Source organism: Dendrobates tinctorius, unplaced genomic scaffold (genome assembly GCF_039654945.1).
Source record: "Dendrobates tinctorius isolate UK_male_01 unplaced genomic scaffold, ASM3965494v1 ptg000075l, whole genome shotgun sequence".
Classification (NCBI taxonomy): domain Eukaryota; kingdom Metazoa; phylum Chordata; class Amphibia; order Anura; family Dendrobatidae; genus Dendrobates; species Dendrobates tinctorius.
The window spans coordinates 33,461,925-33,477,348 of NW_027361743.1; the positions used below are offsets into that span (position 1 = coordinate 33,461,925).

Below are 15,424 nucleotides of genomic sequence, written 5' to 3' on the forward strand. Positions count from 1 at the left end.
GATATACCAGGATGAAGATCAAATATACCAGGATGGGGATCATATACACCAGGATGGGAGACATATATACCTGGAAGAGGTCCAAGATGGGGGAGATTATCCCCATAGAAGTGTGAGCAGCAGATCCCCCCTCAGAAGTGCATCATGACCACATTTTTTCCTTCGATTTTTTTTTCCCTATTTTCCTCCTCTAATGCCTAGGTGCATCTTATGGTCCAGTGTGTCTTATAGTCTGCAAAATACAGTATATATTTTTTTGCCATAGATAAAAACCCCTCAGATAATTGTATGCACATTATGCATTCACCTCCGCATTAAATATGGAATCATAGAATCGTAGAGTTGGAAGGGACCTCCTGGGCCATCTGGTCCAACGCCCTGCTCAAAAGCAGGATTCGCTAAATCATCCCAGACAGATGTCTGTCCAGCCTCTGTTTGAAGACTTCTATTGAAGGAGAACTCACCACCTCTTGTGGCAGCCTGTTCCAATCATTGATCACTCTGTTAAAAAGTTTTTTCCAATATTTTCTAATTTCTAATCTGTGTCTCCTCCTCTTCAGTTTTATCCCATTGCTTCTAGACTTTCCTTGTGCAAATGAGAATAAAGATGATCCTTCTACAATGTGACAGCCCTTGAGATATTTGTAGACCGCTATCAAGTCTCCTCTCAGTCTTCTCTTCTGCAAGCTAAACATTCCCAAATCCTGTAACCTTTCCTCATAAGACAGGGTTTGCAGACTGGTCACCATTCTGGTTGCTCTTTTCTGAACTTGCTCCAGTTTGTTGATGCCTTTTTTAAAATGTGGCGCCCAAAACTGGACACAGTATTCCAGATGAGGTTTGACCAAAGAGAAGTAGAGGGCAATAATGACTTCACGTGATCTAGACTGTATGCTTCTGTTAACACATCCTAGAATTGCATTTGCCTTTTTTTGCTGCTGCATCACACTGTTGACTCATATTCAGTCTGTGATCTATTAGTATACCTGTCTTTTTCACATGTGCTGTTGCTTAGCCCTATTCCTCCCATTCTGTATATGCTTTTTTCATTTTTATTGCCCAGATGTAGTACTTTGCATTTTTCCCTGTTCTGTTAGTTGCTGCCCACTGCTCCAGTTTATTTATATCTTTTTGAATCCTCTCTCTTCTCTAATATTAGCTATCCCTCCTAGCTTTGTCTCATCAGCAAATTTAATCAGTTTACCCTCAATTGCTTCATCTAAATCATTGATAAAGATGTTGAACAATACAAGGCCCAGGACAGAGCCCTGTGGTACTCCACTTGACACATTCTTCCAACTGGATGTGCAGCCATTTACGACCACTTTTTGGGTCCGATCACTAAGCCAGTTATGAATCCACCTAACAGTTGCCTTGTCCATTCCATACTTAGCCACTTTTCCAATAAGGATTGTGTGAGATACTTTGCTGAAGTCAAGATAGACTATAATCTACAGCATTTCCCTGATCCACCCAATCAGTGATTCTTTCATAGAAGGAAATTAAGTTAGTTTGACATGACTTATTAGTTACAAACCCATGCTGACTCTGTTTAATCACTTCATTCTTATCCAGGTACTTACAAACATGTTTAATAATTTGTCCAAAGATCTTTCTTGGTATAGAAGTCAGACTCACTGGCCTATAGTTGCCTGGGTTCACCTTCTTCCCCTTTTTGAAGATAGGAACAACATTTGCTCTTCTTGAGTCTTCTGGGACTTCTCCTGTTCTTTAAGAATTTTCAAAGATTATGGAGAGGGGTTCAAAAATTTCTTCTGCTATCTCCTTCAGTACTCTGGGGTGTAATTCATCTGGACCTGGAGACTTAAATTCATTTAGGTTAGCTAAGTGTTTCCTCACTATCTTTCTGTTTATAGATATCCTGGATTCTTCTATTCCCTTAATAAAAATAAAAAATACTATAGCATCTTTGACTTTTCTTTTACTTTTGACATATCCGTAGAATGGTGGCTCAGTGGTTAGCACTGTTGCTTTGCAGCGCTGGTGTCCTTGGTACAAATCCCACCTAGGACAGCATCTGCAAGGACTTTGTATGTTCTCCCCATGGGTTTCCTCCGGGTTCTCTGGTTTCCTTCCACACACCAATGACTTACTGATAGGGAATGTAGATTGTTAGCCCCAATGGGGATAGTGATGATGTCTGTAAAACGCTGTGGAATTAATGATACCATATAAAGGGAGTAAATACATAGTAAATAAATCCAGTGTAAAATTTTAAATTCAGCCTATTTCCCTAATTTTTGAATATATAGTTTTCACAGAAAAACATGTATACATGCATGGTTGTACCCAAGTCAGAGCCAGACGTCACAACATTGTGACAATTTACTTTATTATATAGCTATACAGGAAAATCTCATACAATTCACTATCAATGGGATTACAAAAGTAATCAGTGGGATTAATTTGCAGAAACAAAAAGAAAAAAAAAATTGCATTGATTTCATTAATTTTTTTCCAGTTTTTATCAAAAAATTCAAAGCAATTACAGTCCTGTTCAGAACCACCAGACAACCAACAAAAATGCACTACAATATTATTTTATTTAGTTACAGAATAATCTATAGATCAGTACAGGTTGCAGGAAGGAAAAAAAAAATTAGTGCTATATACAAGTTTTATCTTTTTTGTCTTCTTTTTAACCGCTCTTTACAAATTGAGTCAGGATGAACAATTGTTTAGGACCAAAATGTGTAGAAAGCATCGGGTAAAGGCTAGAATAAGAGAATGATCAAAATCATCTGATTAAAATGATGCCAACTGTTGGGGGGGGGGGACAGAAAGTGATTACGTGGGACGTCTTGTTCCTGGAGTACGGTATACAGAAGGAGATGGATCAACCTGTGACTCAATGTGTTCCAAAGGCAAAAGCGATGTATAGTAATATTGTTCTATGACACTATGCCAATCTACTGTTAAGAGTCTATAATAATGCATTTTATATATTTATTTTTTAATTAAATATATCCTACACGTATTTGTAATTTCGACCAGGAAGACTTTTCTCCCTAGTGGAAAAAAAATATAAAAAATGTTTATATATCTTTACAGTTTTTGTATTTTTTCTTTTCTTTTTAAAATGAAATATAGCTTCATGCTTTAGTGCTGTGCAAATTCGTTATAGCATGTCGTAAATTATCCGTATGAAATGACAAAATGGCGTCTTAATGACAAAATGGCGTCTTGATTTTTCTGTTGGAATCTTAATATCCTCGCAAGCACTAGTATAAATGCATGTTAAACTAATGAAAAAAACAAAACAAACTAGTACTATGGCTGAGATCTGTCGTCTTCGGAGAGTGAGTGTCGCTTACCGGTTAAAGCATGGAGATCAGACAGCAGGTTACGGATGAGTATTTAGTCTTTTTCTTCACTGAAAACATCGACGTTTGATATTAAAAACACAAAGTTGATTAATAAATGACGTCTGCTAATACCTCTGCACGATAAGGAGATAATAAAAGGCTTATGGACTACAGGAAAATTAACCCTCCCCATATTAAGGCTAGGAAAGGCACTCCTCTCGAATGCTTGGTATGAGCATGCATGCAAGGGGATGCTTGAGATAAGAGTGCACCAATAGTACATTACCCATGACTCTCCAGCGCCCTCTGCAGAGTGCTTTCAGATTACAGGCACATTTTGCTTTGCTCCTTCCATAGAAAAATGGGTCGTTTCTCCAGTTAATACCCTGTAAGGTAGGAGTCACTTCTCGAACGCTTCTGATTTCGATTCGGATTTCCACGTCTTGATTTCCAGTGTAGAACTCGTCTTGTAGATGGTTGGATCAAGTATAGCTACAGCTATCTATTGTGGGGGGGGGGGGGGGTCGGTGACCGGACATTAGTGCATCTGCGCGTAGACAGCCTGGAATCAGTGTATTATAATGCTGCAGCAAGGATGAGTGTTGTTGTAGAAGAGAACATATTGACTTTTGTTTTTTGTTTTATACCCCTGGAGACTGAATGCATTAAAAATGGATATACTATAACAAACTACAAAGTTACTCTGCAAGATAACCAAAAATAAACTTAAGATCAGTATGAGAATGTCCTCGGTCTCTTGCAACGAAGAGAAATCTATGAGTGTTCATGTAATATATCACTTGTGTGGAGATTATGACAGGGTGTTGATCTAAGGTTCTCTGAAGCAATGGGTCTCCTCTATTCCAGCAGCATGATAGACAAGGACTATATTACATCACACTTTGCAGACACATCGTCATTTACAGAATTACACAGCAATTGCTCTCTCCGGTCTTCTCGCGGTTTCTTTGACCTGAAAAGATAAATTACAAATGTGTGAGGGTCACAGAAAAACCATACATTAGATCCGCAAATCCAACCCGCATCCCCTTTATCCCCCGAGCCTGTTTTCACCTTCCGGACCAGGCCAATTTTTTACAATTCTGATCACTGTCACTTTATTTGGTAATAAAGGGGGTTTTACACACAGCGATATCGCTATAATGTCACCGATTTTGTGACGTTATAGCGATATTGCTAGCGATATCGCTATGTGTGATACTTACCTCCGACCGGCTCCCTCGCTGTCCATCGCTGAGCGACGCATGGAGGCGGGCGGGAGGACGCCTGGATCGCTGTGTGTGAAAGGTAAGTATTGTGCGCTGCGTCGCTGCTGCATCGCTGTGAGATCTTTCTGTGTGACGGCTCACTAGCCATCATTTAGCGATGTACCAGCGATCCTGACCGGGTCGGATCACTGGTGCATCGCTAAATGTAAAGGGGCCTTAACACTGGATCGTTTCAACGGATCCCACTGACTTGGAGAATGTTTTTTCATGACATATTGTAGTTCATGATAGTGGTAATATGACTTGCATTTAATTTGGTGAAAATTTAGCAATTCTCAAAACTCAATTTTTATGCCCTTAAATCAGAGAGTTGTGTCACACAAAATAGTGAATAAATAACATTTCCCACATGTCTGCTTTACATCTGCACAACTTTTTTTTTGTTAGGAAGTTATAAGAGTTAACCCCTTCACGACCCAGCCTATTTTGACCCCTTAATGACCTGGCCATTTTTTGCAATTCTGACCAGTGTCCCTTTATGAGGTAATAACTGAGGAACGTTTAACGCATCCTAGCGATTCCGAGATTGTTTTTTCGTGACATATTGGGCTTCATGTTAGTGGGAAATTTAGGTCGATAATTTTTGTGCTTAACGGAAATTTGGCAAAAATTTGGCAATTTTCACATTTTTAATTTTTATTCTGTTAAACCAGAGAGTTATCTGACACAAACTAGTTAATAAATGACATTTCCCACATGTCTACTTACTTTACATCAGCACAATTTTGGAAACAAAATTTTTTTTTTGTTAGGAAGTTATAAGGGTTAAAAGTTGACCAGTGAATTCTTATTTTTACAACAAAATTTACAAAACCATTTTTTTAAGGGACAACATTGTATTTAAAGTCATTTTGAGGGGTCTATTTAGCAGAAAATATCCAGAAGTGACACCGTTCTAAAAACTGCACCCCTCAAGCTACTCAAAACTACATTCAAGAATATTATTAACCCTTCAGGTGCTTCACAGGAACTAAAGCAACGTGGAAGGAAAAAATGGACATTTTAATTTTTCCAGCAAAATTTTTTTTTAGCATCAATTTTTTCATTTTCACCTGGGCAACAGGATAAAATGGATAATAAAATTTGTTGGGCAATTTCTCCTGATTACACCAATACCTGATATGTGGTCATAAACCACTGTTTGGGCGCATGGCAGGGCCCTGAAGGGAAGGAGCGCCATTTGACTTTTGGAAAGGAAAATTAGCTCCAATAGTTAGCGGACACCATGCCGTGTTTGGAGAGCCCCTGTGTGCCTAAAATTGGAGTACCCCCACAAGTGACCCCATTTTGGAAACTTGACACCCCAAGGAACTTATCTAGATGCATAGTGAGCACTTTTAACCCCCAGGTACTTCACAAATTGATCTGTAAAAATGAAAAAGTACTTTTTTTTTTTTTTTTTCCTTCTCACAAAATTTCTTTTCGCCTACATTTTTTCATTTTTTACATGGGCAACAGGATAAAATGGATACTAAAATTTGTTGGGCAATTTGTCCTGAGTACACCGATACCTCATATGTGGTCATAAACCACTGGTCGCACGGCAGGGCCCTGAAGGGAAGAAGCGCCGTTTGACTTTTTGAATGGAAAGTTAGCACACACACCAACCTGACGTACACTACGCCACACACCAACACCAACCTGACGTACACTACGCCACACAAACACACCAACCTGACGTACACTACGCCACACATACCAACCTGACACTACATCAGGTTGGTGTGTGGTGTAGTGTTCGTCAGGTTGGTGTGTGTGGTGTTGTGTATGTCAGGCTGGTGTGGGTGAGTTCTGTAGTGGAGTGTCAGGATGTGTTTAGTCCATGGACGTGTGATGAATTCTGAAGCATTCATTCAAACACAGTCCAGGTTTGTCGGGACCCATTTCACATTGGAAACGAGTTTCCCTTCTTGTCCCCCTTTTAGAGCATACCCGACACCTTTTTTTTTTCTCTCCTCACGGGGAAAATGTTGCCCTGGTACCATACGGGAAACTTGAGTTCCAGGGGTGCTGGGGCGCGCTCAGTCCTCCTCTCCAAAAATCATGGACTTTATCACCGCCTCCTGGAAGTCAAGGAAGGAGTGGTTCTGGCCTGCACATCGTGATAGCACGCATGCGTTATACAGTGCCATTTGTACAAGGTGCACAGACAGTTTTTTGTACCACACCCATCGCTTTCTGCATGGCACTATAGGGCTGGAGGACTTGATCAGAAAGATCAACTCCCCCCATGTGATGGTTGTACGCCAGGACACAGTCCGGTTTGTGGACAGGTGCTGGAGTACCTTGAACGGTGGTGGCCGTGGTGCTGGGACCATGGACTGTGGTCAAGACAAAGACGTCTCTTTTGTCTGAACTTGACCACAAGCATGTTGCCGCTACATTGGGCTCGGGTCTCACCCTTTCGGAGAGGATGCTCAATTAGCGGCAAGGGGAGACCCCTCTGGTTTCTGCGCACGGTACCGCAAGCGACCGTAGCTCTGGCAGAGAGGGATTGAAATAGTGTGATGCTTGTATAAAAGTTATCAACTTACAGATGGTAACCTTTATCAAGCAGAGGGTGGACCAAATCCCACACTATTTTCCCACTCACCCCCAGAGCAGGTGGACATTCTGGGGGCTGGATCCTACTGTCCTTTCCTTGGTAAACGCTAAAGCTGAGAGTGTACCATGAGGTACTCTCACAGCTTGTAGAGTTTCATCCCGTACCTTGCCCTTTTGCTGGGCAGGTACTGATGGAACTGAAGCCTCCCTTTGAAGTGGATGAGGGATTCAGCCACACAAATTTCCCTTTCGGGAATGTACACTTCAGCAAACTTGTTGCTGAAGTGTTCGACGACTGGCCGAATTTTGAACAGTATCAAAATTTGGGTCATCGTGGGGAAGGCTTTCAGTGTTGTCCCTGAAATGAAGAAATTTATGAATAGCCTCAAAACGTTTCAGAGTCATCACCATGCCAAATACTGGAGTTTGATATAAAATATCAGTACTCCAGTATTGGCGAATTTCTGGTTTCTTCACAATCCCCATGTGAAGGACCAGTCCCCAATATTTAATCATTTCTACAGAGTCCACGGGACTCCAAGTAGAGAATAAAGAAATTGGGTGTTCCGCCAAAAATTGCTGGGCGTACAAGTTAGTTTGCTCCACCATGACACTGACGATTGACTCCGAGAAAAAGACTTTGAGACTGCCAACTTCAGGGAAATAGACTTTTTCAAACTGGATTCCTGATTGGGGAACAAAATCAGGAATCCGTGTGGAGCAAAATTTTCAGGGACGGGGGTCCAGGAGGGAGACCTAGTGCTAGGTTGGGGGAAACTCACACTTGGCTGTGAGACTTCCTCTAAGGTCTCCAACTCTTCCTCCCTGGGCTCCGGACGATTTCTCGTCCTGCGACATCTCGGTGGTGAAGTCTGTGTCGCTGGAAGAGTGGGAGGAATAGAGAAAGGTTGGGTCCTCTCTCTCACTATCAGTATCAGAGGCAATAATTTCATATGTCTCCTCAACTGAGTAGACCCTTTGGGACTGGGAGGACAGGGATGAGCGGGACATTGTGCATGTGGTGTGTGTGTAAAAAACCTTTATTCTAGTGTGAGTGTATGTGCGAGTGTTTGGTGAAACTTTTTACTGGGGCATGGTCACCTGGGGCAGAAAGGGGCTGTCAGGCTCAGGAGGGCGCTGAGGAGAATTATTGGAGCTGGAACCAGCGGCAGCAGCAACAGTGGGGGTGATCAGGGGGATGATCACCAGGAGCAGCAGGAGGCTGTCAGGCGCGGGGCGGGCAGAAGGTGGCTGAGGAGATGGAGGTGGATATAAAACACAGCAGCAGCAGGGGTTGATGGGGGTGATCACTAGGGCTGAGGTTTGATCACAGGGGGCAGGAGGGGGCTGTTAGGCACAGGAGGCGACTGAGGAGCCTGCAGTAGCAGGGGAAATGATCAGCGGTGCTGGGGGATGATCAGGGGCAGAGGGGGGCTGCCATGCACGGGGGGGGGGTAGGAGGTGGCTGAGGAGATAAGGAAATAAAAACCTGCAGCAGCAGGGGTTAATCAGGGGGGGCAGGGGTTGATGGGGGTGATCACTAGGGCTGAGGGGTGATCACGGGGGGGCAGGAGGGGGCTGAGGAGCCTGCAGCAGCAGGGGAAATGATCAGCGGTGCTGGGGGATGATCAGGGGTGCTGGGGGATCAGCAGGGGCAGAGGGGGGCTGACAGGCATGGGGGGGGCAGGAGGTGGCTGAGGAGATAAGCAAATAAAAACCTGCAGCAGGGGTTAATCAGGGAGGCAGGGGTTAATCAGGGGGGCAGAGGTTAAGGAGGGTGATCACTGGGGCTGAGTGGTGATCACGGGGGCACAGGAGGGGGCTCTCAGGCACAGGAGGCAGTAGGTGGCTGAGGAGCTGGCAGAGCTGGAGACAGCAGGTGGATGATCGTGGGTGCTGGGGGAGGATCAGGGGAGCAGGAGATGATCAGGGGGCAGGGGAGAGTGAGCGGAGGTGGGAGGGGATGGAATTAGGCGGCGGGGCAGTAAAATATATTACCGGAGAGCAGTGGTGGCAGCGGCGATGACAGCGGCGGCAGTGAAAGCGGTGGCGGTGATCGCATGTCAGGGCGGCAGTCAGGCACCTCGTTCCTCAGCTTACACCACGGACGGGATGAAGTTGAGGAACGAGGCAGCCATGATTTTACTCCGCCCCTCCACATCTACGCTAGCTCCAATCAGATGTGGGGGGGGGGGGGTGTCACAAAAAGGTCACTGGAAGTGATCGTATCCCCGGGGGGGGGGGGGGGGGGCGAAGCCAGCCCCCCTGGGGTCAAGTCTAGGTCCCCCTGTAACTGCGGGTCGGGTGAACTTTCATTGAACCCGCTCACCCGACCCGCAGGAGGGAGATCTTTTCATGACGCCGCATAGGCGAAGCACAGTTAGGGAAGAAGCACAGTTAGACTTTTTGAATGAAGAATTTGCTGAAATAATTATTGGACACCATGTTGTGTTTGGAGAGCCCCTGATGTGCCTAAACAGTGGAAACCGGTGACAAGTGACCCCATTTTGGAAACTAGACCCATCAAGGAATGTTTGTAGATGTGTGGTGAGCACCTTGAACCCCAGGTGCTATACAGAAGTTTATAACATTGAGCCATGAAAATATAAAATCACATTTCTCCCACAAAAATGTTATTTTAGTCCCAATTTCTTTTATTTTCAAGAGGGTAACAGGAGAAAATGGACCACAAACATTGTTGTGCAATTTCTCCTTAGTACACAGATACCCCATATGTGGGCAAAAACTACTTTTGAAGTACAGTGCAAAGGTCACAAGCACCATGTAATAAGATATGACTGTAAGGTATGACTTAAGGTTCCCTGATTATTACACTACAGATGAGAACCAGCCTGTCACATAGCTGAGACCCCTCCTCTTTTCACCCACAGCTTACACTCACACCACAGCTATGTGCCTGCTTGTAACCCTGCGCCAGATGCTTCCTGTGCAAACATTCTCCGCCCCACAGCTAAAGAATGTTAATTAAGCTAAGGGGGAAGAATGTCTTTGTTTGAAGCACCATGCGGCTGGATATAAGTATGGGTAATATTAAAGAGACTGGATAGCAAAAACGATACGCGACAGATATAAAGCATCACATATCCGCGTAGGACACAAAACCAGCGTTCTGGCCCATAATTTTCACGGTTCCAGCACCCACAGAAACAGAGAACTGGATTTCTCCTAAACGGTGTGACAAAATTACTGCATGTTTGGTCTTTAACTATTGTCTTCGACAGGCTAAAGAGAATGATACCATGTGCGTGTTTATACGAAGTACCCTCTGCGAGATATAGTCATTATAAATTTTGTAGTCAGAATTGTAACTCCTAGAGCAGGGGCAGGAACATACCAGACGGTCCCTTTCGTGATGTCACAAACCCAAAGCTTTAAGGTATTCCCTCCCTAAAATTGGTCATTCGAGCTGGAGGTTTGATGCCAAAAGGACCCCAGATGCAGGGCGACGTGTGGCCCCGCCTCCCCCACATGGTTAGCCTAAAGACCATTAAGCAACTGTAAGTGTTGATCTCTATGTTAATCCCATTTATTTTATATTTGTATTGTACAGTCATATGTTAAAGTTTGGGCACCCCTATTAATGTTAACCTTTTTTCTTTATAACAATTTTGGTTTTTGCAACAGCTATTTCAGTTTCATATATCTAATAACTGATGGATTCAGTTATATTTCTGGATTCAAATAAGGTTTATTGTACTAACAGAAAATGTGCAATCTGCATTTAAACAAAATTTGACCGGTGCAAAAGTATGGGCAAAAGATAAATAATATAAGTACCCCCATTTAATAAACTACACTTCTCAGTTGAATTCATTTCGGGGTACACATGTTGACACCATAGGTGTGTCACAGAATTTTATACCATTAGGCAGTGAAGAGAATAATAATTACATTTTTAACACCAAAATTTAGTTTTTGCTTAGAGTTTACATTTTTACAAGGTGAAATGGGTAAAACTGGCACCAAAATTTGTCCCACAATTTCTGCTGAGTGTAGACATACCCATACGTGGCTCTACAGTACTGCTTAGCCACATGGCTGGAGTGCAAGTTTTCCTAGAATAATTTTCCGGACTACAGCGATACTTTTTTTTATGTTTTCGCACGGTTACACAAACTATTTTATAGAAAAGAAATTTTTCCTGCTCATTATTCTGAGCGCTATCTTTAAGATTTTTTGGCTGATTGAGCTTTAAGGTGGCTTGCTTTTTATGGAACAAGATGACGTTTTCAGGGGTACCAGTTTTATTTACATTCACTTTTTATCTTATTTAGTTCACTTGATAGTCGGTATGATAATAAAGCATCTTGTTTTGCCTTTTCTTAGCGTGTTCACTTAAGGGGTTTGTGACGCGGTGATACCAAATGTGTACTTTTATTGTTTATTTATAACCAAAATATTTATGGGTTCAATATATATTTTTATTATTTGTTCTTTAATTATTTTACCAATTTTTTAGTTTTTTTTTTTTTAAACACACTTTTTACTTAGTCTTACTATGGGACTTTCACTGTTTTCAGTCTGATCGCTGTTATAAAGCACTGCAATGCCGGAGTATTGCTACACCTTATAACCTGTCAGCCCTGCAGACACAAGTTAGTTAGATCTTTATTTCAAAAACAGAAGGGTTATTCAAGGCACAAAGTCACTTTTTCTGTGTTATTTCAACCCAAATCCTGAGAAATAGCCTCCTCGGATCTCTTCTGGGTGGTGCATACATAAAGAACATGTATTATATCAGAAAACACAGCACTCACCAGATCCTTCTATCAAGATGTGGTTTTAATCCATGAAATTGGTTACATTGATATTAGCGGAGGTGCAGGTGTTAGGGGAGTTGTTTCATGAACAGTGAGACCAGCCGCACTACGGCCGTTTCATGCCTTGCCTGCGCTTCTACGGGTCCATGAACAAAACCACATCTTGAAAGAAGGATCGGCTGCGTGCCGCTTTTCTGGTTACTTTTTCTGTTAGTTAGATCAGGCACTGTGCATAATCTAAAAATCTTGCTAGTGTCTGGTGACCCAGGTGGCTCCCTCCCTCTGCCTGCCTTCTAAATACTGTGATCGATATCAATCGTGGCATTTACCTGGCACTGAGTGTTCTGTGTCAACTGTCAGAATCAGCTGACACCAGGCGGCAAAAATCGTCTAGCCGTTGGCAAGTACCCACCGACCTGGACGTATGGATACATCCAAGGTCGTAAAGGGGATAAAGGGAATCTGTTAGCAGGTTTTCGCTATGGAATATGAGAGCAGCATGATGTAGGGCCAGAGAGCCTGATTCCAGTGATGTATCACTTACTGGTCTGATTTGTGTAGTTTTGACAGAATCCTTGTTTGTCTGATATAGAGGGAGCAGAGCTAACAGTTTTGGGCTCTATATAACCCAGTGCACAGCACTGATCCACAGTCATCCTGTGTACAGTGTGAATGGACAGCAACATGCCAATCACTGGTGGGGTCGGGGTTATACAGATTAGTCTTACTTCCTGGCACACGACATGTGGTCCTGTGGGGCCAGTTTCCTGCTGAAAAAACACTGATGGTATTGAAACGAAGGGGTAACATTTGTAATTGAGAACGACATGACTGACGTGCCAGGTTAAGATGACATGTGTCATGCATGCGCCTCTGGGAAATTAAATATCCAAATAGTCTCTTCAGAGAGGAAGAGAACTGGAACTCTAGCGCCACCTATAGGAAGTAGGAATCCTAAAACGTCAATATCGACTCTTTAACGTGCCTTGTCATAGGAATTAGGATAAAAGCCAAACCAGAATCACAATTTGCAGACAAGTATTTTGAGGTGTTGCCTCACCACAGGCCTCTACGCCTCTTTACCCTAGCATATCAGCCTTGTCACTCTCCATAAGGAAAAACGTTCCCTCATTTAGCCATTATTTCCAATATTAATATGGCTAATCGGGTTGTCTTATGATATGTCCATAAACTAAGACAACCACATTAGCTACATAAATACTGGAATTAATTCCTAAATAATTCAGAATCAGTGGCCATCTGTTTAATCTCCTAATAGGCAGTGGGACTGCTTATTGGAAGCATCTAATAATACTAATCCCCAAAAAAAGGTCAAATAATTATTAGCTAGGACAATATCTATTAGCCAATATACACTCTGATTTTAAATAGCACAATTATTAATTCTGGAAATAGAAGAACCAGAACAGGAGAGGGGAGTATCTCTAGTCTCATGTTCTTTTCGGCATTTTGTACGGTGCGGTGGTGATCTGCCACTCCATACAAACATTATAGGAGTTAAAATGGTTTTACAACAGGTGACGAGCAGTGCTGATGACATTGCCGTGTCACACCTCTGGGTCTGAACCCTTGAGCTTGCGTTTTGTGGCCGGCTTCTGTCCGCCGAGCCACAGCATATACACCTTTTTTTTCCTGGTGTTTAGTTTGTTATCCTTGTGTCTGTCTTTTTAGGGTAACCGGTGTATTCACTTCCGCATTTCTCTGCCGCTTCATCTTTTGGGTGCGGCTTTATATATTTTGCCCCTGCTAGTGATAATCTCATTAGGATGTCCAGCCATACTGCTGTAGTTTAAGCCAGTCAGTAAAAGATCAGCCGGGGTTTATCTCTGCTGTTTTTGTTCTTTTCTCTTATCTACGGTTTCTTTTTAGGACGTAGGTGACGTTCTCTAACAGTACGTACTTAATCCTTTAGTTTGTATTTCGTGGTCTGTTTTACTCACTCTGGAATCTATTTCAGCACACTTTCCCTTCTGTAGGTAATTTGCACTCTGCTCTGCACTTTAGGAGGAACGTGAAGTGCTCAACTGGCCTTTCAGGAAATATAATTCAGAGTTGCCATCATATAGACTGTTTAGGGCAATTTCAGTTCATGCAAGAACCACTAGGGACTGCGGGGTCAGGATCTCTAGTCTGTACAGCCACTGGCAGGTAGTACAATAAAAACTGCAACTGACCCTATTTCCCCCACGGAGTCAGTTGCTACAATATCATAACAAATGATTTTGCACATAGCTGCCAGGATGCAAGTAGGATGTGCATTTAGGCAGGCATCGTGCACCTGTCCAACTGTGTGCATATGCAAAGCAATCATTGACGCTCACGTCCTGATTCGGAGTTGTAAAGCAAACAGTCATTTGAGAGTTCACCAGCATCTTTATGGCGGTTATTGTAAAAGTAAAGGCCAAACATGTTTAGCAGATGTGGATTCCACTAATGGAACCTGCATCTATCTTGGGAGCAACGCCTTGCCGCACGTTACTTTCAAGTGAATGGGAAATAAGGCCACCTCTCCACTGACCGTGGTGCATGCCAGGACCCCATTCTTGAGATAAATGGGGTCCCACTGGTGGTACTTGAATCTAATAAGCATTTTGTGGCATATCCTGTTAAGACACTATAAATGTAGAAGACAGAAATACCCCTCTAAATGGAAAATGGACATTGTTAATTACAAGTTCGCTTGGTAATATCCGTTAGGTGCCACCTTCCTTCTCCTGGACAATAGCCACAAATATTCATCATGATTGCACAGTCTTTAGACAAACTGCACAGTAGGAATCTTTCTCAGAGGCGTCTCTGCTCCAGAGCCACCATTTTTCTATCAGACGTATATTAGAGAACATAGGACAATCCCTAATATACCAGAATATTGTAATACCCCCAGGAATAATCTGTCTCCCCTGTCACCATCTCCGGGGGTCCAGAAAAGAATATAACAAGGACATGCTAAAAACCTGATAGAGAGGAGGTGATTGTGACAGTTTATTCCGACTATGAGAGCCCCCGTCATTGCTCCGTGAAGGGGCTGCCCTTTCAGCAAAATGCCTTGTTAAAGTTCAGCAAGTAAATTAGACGTTCCAGGCAGGGAATCACGCCAGCAACTTAATGCTGGGGAAATGTCAAGTCACTGATCAGTCTGGAATGTGAAAGAAAAATGAATATTAAATATTAGGAATCATCAAATAACCAGGAGATAATGAAGCAGAAAATGAGGCTCATGTGCTGCATGGATAGAAGACTGTGGGCTGGGCGGGGGGGCCTAATGAGAACGGAGACCAGCATGGAGGGGCTACACATCTGTACAGACCTGTCATATCCACAAGGCTGATCCCCCCCATTACATGTCCCCGTAGGGATGATGGGTCATCTATCCCAGATACATCTTACTGAAGATTGCCATGATCGCACTGTATTAACACATTTTCCATGATCAAGTTCCTCGTTCTTGGTCTCATTCTGCAAG

The 15,424-nt window shown here is 43.0% G+C and overlaps 1 protein-coding gene across 1 annotated transcript in view; it reads right to left on the minus strand.

Moving 5' to 3' along the window:
- Positions 1 to 2,336: 2,336 nt before the first annotated feature.
- Positions 2,337 to 15,424, minus strand: part of UBL3 (ubiquitin like 3) — a 168,138-nt gene continuing 155,050 nt past the window's right edge. The window contains exon 5 of the mRNA XM_073583163.1: positions 2,337 to 4,299. Coding sequence (XP_073439264.1) covers positions 4,247 to 4,299 — 53 coding nt within the window. The 3' untranslated portion in view covers positions 2,337 to 4,246. The remainder of the gene's footprint in view (positions 4,300 to 15,424) is intronic.